Below are 7282 nucleotides of genomic sequence, written 5' to 3' on the forward strand. Positions count from 1 at the left end.
CAATCAATTTAACTCTTTAATCTTCATTTCATCGACGTAGACATCAACTCGGACCGGTTCCGGAAGCGGCTGATGGACAGGACACCCTTCAAAAAATCCCCCAGTGTGGAGCGAAGTTCCCCCACAGTGACCACCACGAGGTTTGCAACCTCTGCCTGTCGCCGGAACACAACGAGTCCACCTGTCCAGCTTGTTCCGCTTTCCGTTCGAAGAAGACCCTCCGGGACCGAAGAGCTCGACGCCATATTATGGCCAAACCAGCTCCAGAACCGGAGGACATCTTTGCTCAAGATGTTCCCGAAGACGACACCGAAGATCTCGAGATCGTGTCCGAAGCCGACGATTCCGATGACCTCATCACTCCAGGGCAGCGTGTGAGTACCACCCCCCCTGCCCCTGCCCCATCCAAAAAAGCATTGGTCAAGACTCCGCCAGTTGGGCCCAGTCGCGACCGGAAATCCTCTTCAGAAGCCCCGCCCTCGGGCCCGGCTCCGAAGACATCTAAGCCTGTGGGTGGCTCGGGCTCGAGCAAACCTCACCTGATTGTGCCTTTAACACCCTCGGCACCCAAACACCCATTGCCGGCACCGAAACAGGCTCCAAGACCGAAATCTCCTTCGGCACAGAAACGTTCCTCGGCACCGAAGTCTCCACCGGCACCGAAACGTTCTTCAACATCGATGCCTGAAAGTCCATCGGCACCGAAACCTCAGCCGGCACCGAAAACTCAGCCGGCACCGAAAACTCAGTCGGCACCGAAAAAATCATCGGCGCCGAAAACTGCGTCCCCGCCGAAACAAGCTCATAAAGACCCGAAGCGGACGTCACAGACACCACCTTCGGAGCAAGATGATCTTTTTCGACCAGATCCTACTCAGAAGCGGATCTACATCAATCCTAAAACGGGACATGTGACTGCCATCCCATATAAAAAGCGGAAGCTGGACACTACACCTCCCCCAGCTCCCATACGGAAAAAGGACTGTGCTACTTCACCACTTCGTCCTTCCTCTCCTGTTTTACCTCCTAACCCGTCCCCCCCTCCTCCTCCTGATTCTCCTTTACCTTTACCTTTACCTTTACCATCTCCCTATCATTCACCTCCTCCACAGGATGATAATGATGACTTAGGGGGAGGGGCGGACCCTGATTTATTTGATGAACCTGTTGACCCAAACGACCCTTTTACGTTCCCAGACCCAGCACCCATGGATGACTGGTCTTATCCTATACCTGACATGCCTGACCCCACTACCTACCCTTCCAAGCCCTCCCCTCCTGATGACCACCTAGGGTACGGCCAACTTATAAATAGGGCAGCAACATTCCACGGCGTTACAATGCACACAGACGCCATTGAAGAGGACTTTCTCCTTGATACCTTTGAGCAGTCACAAAAGACTGTTCACATACTGCCCATGATCAAAGGGGTTATAAAGCATGCTACTGAAGTCTTTAAGGACCCTGTTCGAGCTAGGGTTCTCAACCCACGCATCGAAAAAAAGTACCGACCAGCCCCGCAAGACCCTGCATACATTAAGGCCCAGCTCCCTTTAGACTCCCTAGTCGTATCAAATGCCAGGAAGCGCGCTAACTCACAGACAACTGGAGAAACGCCTCCCCCAGACAAGGAGTCTAAGCTTTTAGAAGCCTCGGGCAAACGGGTCGCCGCGCAGGCGGCTAACCATTGGCGTATTGCAAATACCCAGGCCCTGTTAGCCAGGTATGATAGAGCGCATTACGACCAACTTGAGGACCTTATGCAGCATCTGCCTGAACCTTTTAAGTCCCAGGCCTCTGACCTCATCCAAGAAGGCAAATTAATATCTAATGCCTCCATTAAATGCGCCTTAGATGCAGCAGACACTGCTTCTAGAGCGGTCAATACTGGCGTCTTACTCAGACGACATGCCTGGCTCCGTATTTCCGGTTTTAAACCGGAGGTTCAAACCGCAATTCTAGCTCAACCGTTCAACCAAGAGCAGCTATTTGGCCCTGCAGTGGATACTGCATTAGAAAAAATGAAAAAGGACAATGAAACTGCCAAGTCTATGGGAGCACTGCAGTCTCATCAAAACCGGGGTTCCTTTCGTCGCTCCTTTTATAGAGGAGGCTCCAAAAACACATCAACTGAGACCACGTCCACCTTTAAAAATTCTGGACAAACATCCCCTAACAGAGGTTACTTCCGGGGAGGTTATAGGGGAAACAATAACAAAGGTCGAGGACGGGGCAACAACAACAACACCCGCACCTCACCAGCCACCAAACAGTGACTTGCCACCACTCCCCCCAGACCATTCCACTCCGGTCGGGGGACGACTCCAACAATTCCTGCCTGTCTGGACTTCCATCACCACAGACAGGTGGGTAAGACAAATTATCCAGTCTGGCTACTGCCTCGAACTCATACAATCCCCCCCAAACATACCGCCCAAACAACGTCCAATGTCCTCGCATCATCTCTCTCTCCTCAAACAAGAAGTTCAATCCCTGTTACAAAAACATGCGATAGAACCAGTTCCCCTTCAACATCAGGGAAAAGGGGTATATTCTCTATACTTCCTCATTCCCAAAAAGGACAAAACACTAAGGCCCATACTGGATCTCAGACTACTAAACCAGTATATACATTCGGATCATTTTCACATGACCACTCTCCAACAAGTCCTCCCACTTTTACAACAGGGAGACTTCCTCGCCACATTGGACCTCAAGGACGCATACTTTCACATCCCTATGCATCCCGCTCACAGAAAATATCTACGATTTGTGGTAGATGGGCAACACTATCAATTTACAGTTCTCCCATTCGGAGTAACAACAGCACCCAGAGTGTTCACCAAGTGCCTAGCAGTCGTGGCAGCGCATCTCAGAAGACAACAGATCCATGTCTTCCCCTATCTGGACGATTGGCTCATAAAAGCCAATACATACCAAAAATGCGTTCTCCACACTCATCGCACGATTCAAACACTCCACGATTTGGGATTCACTATCAACTACCCCAAATCCCACCTACAACCTTCCCACTTACATCAGTATCTAGGAGCAACCATAGATACATCCAAAGCCATTGCCTATCCCAGCACAGCCAGGATAGCCAGTATACAAAATCTCATCTCTCAATTTCAAACTCATCCATCTCTTCCAGCAAGAGTGTTCATGCAGCTCCTAGGCATGATGGCGTCGTGCATCTCCATAGTCCCACACGCACGACTTCAAATGCGTCCCTTACAAGAATGCTTAGCACAACAGTGGAACCAAGCTCACGGACAACTTACCGATCTGGTGTTGGTGGACAGTCGCTCACTTCGATCACTGAAATGGTGGAACACCATCAACCTGTCCAAAGGGAGACCGTTCTTAGAGCCTCTTCCACAAGTTGTGCTAACTACAGACGCATCTCTCACGGGGTGGGGAGCCCACCTCCTCCACCATACCACTCAGGGCAGATGGACCAGCCAACAAAAACTGCTCCACATCAACCACCTGGAACTCTTAGCAGTGTTCCTAGCACTAAAATCCTTTCAAATTCACCTAAAGAACAAAACTGTCCTCATACGCACAGACAACATGACGACAATGTATTATATACAGAAACAGGGAGGGACACACTCTCTCCAACTGTCCCAACTGGCACAGCAAATCTGGAGATGGGCAATTCCCCAAAACATCTACCTGTTAGCAGAACATCTCCCAGGGATCCACAATCAAGTGGCCGACCTCCTAAGTCGCCACACACAACAGATCCACGAATGGGAACTACACCCAGAAGTTCTACTCCCCTTCTTCCAAAAGTGGGGACAACCAGACATAGACCTGTTCGCCACCGCCGAAAACACAAAATGCCCAACCTTCGCCGCCAGGTTTCCACACCCACAGTCGAAGGGCAATGCCCTATGGATGAACTGGTCAGGCAGATTTGCGTACGCCTTTCCGCCTCTCCCACTAGTTCCATTTGTGGTACGCAAACTGAAACAACAGTCACTAACACTAATACTAGTGGCTCCCACTTGGGCACGTCAACCGTGGTTCACCACACTTCTGGAACTATCTTTAGTTCCACATCAAAAGCTACGCCTCTCCCCGGATCTATTAACCCAGAACCATGGAGAAATCAGACACCCAGATCCTCAAACACTGAACCTAGCGATCTGGCTCCTGAGGTCCTAGAGTTCGGTTACCTCAATCTCCCTCCAGACTGTATGAATATCATAAAGGAAGCCAGACGACCTACTACTAGAGCGTGTTATGCCGCTAAATGGAAACGATTTGCCATCTACTGCGCTAATAATGACATACATCCATTGGATGCTTCCATCCAAAACATCATTTGCTATCTACTACACTTGCAAAGATGCAATCTAGCGTATTCCTCTATACGATTACACCTAGCAGCCTTGGCAGCCTACTTGCAAAATAGGCAACACCTGTCCCTTTTTAAGGTACCAGCCATCAAAGCGTTTATGGAAGGTCTCAAAAGGATTCTTCCCCCAAGATTGCCACCTGCCCCAGTGTGGAATCTCAATGTGGTTCTAACAAGACTCATGGGCCCCCCATTTGAACCTATGCACAAATGTGAATTGCAATTCCTAACATGGAAGGTAGCCTTCCTTATCGCAATCACTTCCCTGCGCAGAGTAAGTGAAATACAAGCCCTTACACTTGAAGAACCTTTCTTACAACTACACCGTAACAAAGTGGTTCTTAGGACAAACCCTAAATTTCTTCCAAAAGTGATTTCCCCTTTCCACCTTAACCAATCAGTAGAACTACCGGTCTTTTTCCCAAATCCAGACTCGGTAGCTGAAAGGGCCCTACATACCTTAGATGTCAAAAGAGCCTTGCTTTATTACATCGACAGGACAAAACCTTTCCGAAAGACAAAACAACTCTTTGTTGCTTTCGCGCCACCACACAAAGGCAACCCGATCTCCAAATCAGGAATAGCCCGGTGGATAGTTAAATGCATCCAAATATGCTACCTCAAGGCTAAACGTACACTTACAGTTCCCCCTAGGGCGCACTCCACGCGTAAAATAGGGGCTTCTATGGCCTTCTTAGGCAATATTCCCTTAGAAGACATTTGCAAGGCAGCCACATGGTCTACCACGCATACCTTCACTAAACACTATTGTGTTGACGTGCAGGCCAAACAACAGGCCTCCGTGGGCCAGGCTGTCCTAAAAACTTTATTTCAAGCTGCTGCAACGGATACAGGCGACCACCGCTAAGGGGAGCACTGCTGTATAATCTATCCTCAGTGTGTGATCTGCAGCTCATATGCCTCGAACGGAATATGCTACTTACCAGTATGCATCTGTTCTTGGCATGTAGAGCTGCAGAGTCACACGCCCGCCCGCCTCCCCGGGACCTGTATCTGTTCCAGCATCCGTCTTACTTAGACATTACACATGGACATCCTTTCTTTCTTTTCTATATACTCCATCTTTTCCCATCATGGCGAAAAACAATCTGCCGATGGAGTGGATGCCCATGCGCACTGTTGTCCAGGGGAGGAGTCACCAACCTCGTGACCAAAGGCTTCTTCCGAAGACAACAACAACCTGCAATCATCCGAGCCCAACACCAGATGGCGATCTTATCCTCAGTGTGTGACTCTGCAGCTCTACATGCCAAGAACAGATGCATACTGGTAAGTAGCATATTCCTTCTAGGTGAAGTCGTGCATGTGCTACAGCAAAATGAAATCACAGTGAAAAGTGCAGATGGTTTAAGTGGGCTGACCCAGCTTCCCATGCTGTGGGTTGTGGCGGACGCAACCAAAGGTATATAATACTTGACTAGACCAATGCATGAAACAAAAGCTCATTTTCGTGTGTGTTTTTATCATGCTTTTTTGGAAAACACTGGGCTCTCAAGACATGCACCAGACTATATATATATATATATATAATATGGTTTCCTTTAGATATTAGTGAATTCTCTCGCTTTAAAATGATACGCTTGTGTGCGCCAAATAAATTGTTACAGCAAGTGACCACACTTGGACTTCAGATTATTGGGGAAAAGTGGGATGAAGGGAGGTGGCGCAGATGGCGTTCTAAACCTCTCTCCGGGTCCCATTGAATTTTGGCTTGTGTATGGTGTGCATGATTCTGGCTAACTAATTTGTCCTCTCCACAGCCCCTGAAGTGCATCATCAAGCATCAGAACGGCAGCACAGACACCGTCCTTCTGAACCACACCTTCAACGAGACCCAGATCGAGTGGTTTCAGGCTGGCAGTGCACTTAACCGCATGAAACAGCTGCAGTGACAGCCTATTTTGAACAAGCTGCTCTGTCCTATTTGAAATGTTTAGTCATGTAACTGACACCTCTTCACTTACCATTTGTTTGCTGCTTCTTTGAAGGAATTGTCTGTGTCCGTTTAATTTTTTTTGCAGTATTCATCATTCAGTCTGGTCTACAGAGGGCTTCTTTGTGTGAAGCTTCAGGTACCCTTCATCTTGTCCGCCTGCCCCTCCATTTTCCCATATTTATTTAGAAAACTCACAGCTGATTTATTTTTATCCTCGACTCGTGCCAGGGACTGAATCATTTTATATAACATATATAAACTATGTACATAATAAAAAGCAAGTCTTGGATTATAGCCAAAGTTGGCACAGTTGGTGGTGTTCCTCTCTGCTTGCTTGGTCTTTGGCCTTTTTTCTCAAGCCCAGAAAGATGGTTCTTTGGAGGGGGATGAGGGAGTATGGCGTAGAGGTGAGCAGCCAGTCCCTTAAAAGAAGATATTGTATATAAACAGTTCAGGGGAGGATGTTAGGGCAAAAAAAACAAAAGCAGATTTAGAAATGTTAACTGTCATGAGATTGCTTCTATGGTACAGAGCATACAGGGGTAAATTGGGACCATGACATTTTGTATGTGAATGGAAGACCAGCAATGGATACCCTGAATGTGCCTGGCAGTTTTGATCTGCCTTCAAATTATGTTCTAAAACATTATTTTTTTCTTTTTTTAAAATAGAGATAATCCTACTCGCGGGGGAAGTCATTTAGGGTGATAAAAATCTAATTCATTCAGAATTTCCATCTCTTTTCCTAATTTGAGATCTGCATCTGACAAAGGGTGAGGGGCGGTTTACTGAACTTTGTGACTGATGCCCTTCACATGCCAAATTCTTGGGGAGTTTAACTTCATATTGAAGCAATAAGGAATAGAAAGAGAATGTGAGTTGCACAAAAAGTACAATTGACATGGAATTCTGTCTAGCGGCAAGAGTTTGGAAAATCGGGGCATTGGCATGAGATG

General features: G+C 47.7%; 1 protein-coding gene across 1 annotated transcript in view; it reads left to right on the forward strand.

Moving 5' to 3' along the window:
* ACO2 (aconitase 2) overlaps nucleotides 1–6635 on the forward strand; it is a 392352-nt gene extending 385717 nt beyond the window's left edge. Inside the window, exon 18 of the mRNA XM_085601209.1 lies at nucleotides 6151–6635. Within this exon, the coding sequence (XP_085457335.1) occupies nucleotides 6151–6282 (132 nt within the window). The 3' untranslated portion in view covers nucleotides 6283–6635. The remainder of the gene's footprint in view (nucleotides 1–6150) is intronic.
* The last annotated feature ends 647 nt before the right edge of the window (nucleotides 6636–7282 follow it).

Source organism: Triturus cristatus, chromosome 4_2 (assembly GCF_964204655.1).
Source record: "Triturus cristatus chromosome 4_2, aTriCri1.1, whole genome shotgun sequence".
NCBI classification, from domain to species: Eukaryota; Metazoa; Chordata; class Amphibia; order Caudata; family Salamandridae; genus Triturus; species Triturus cristatus.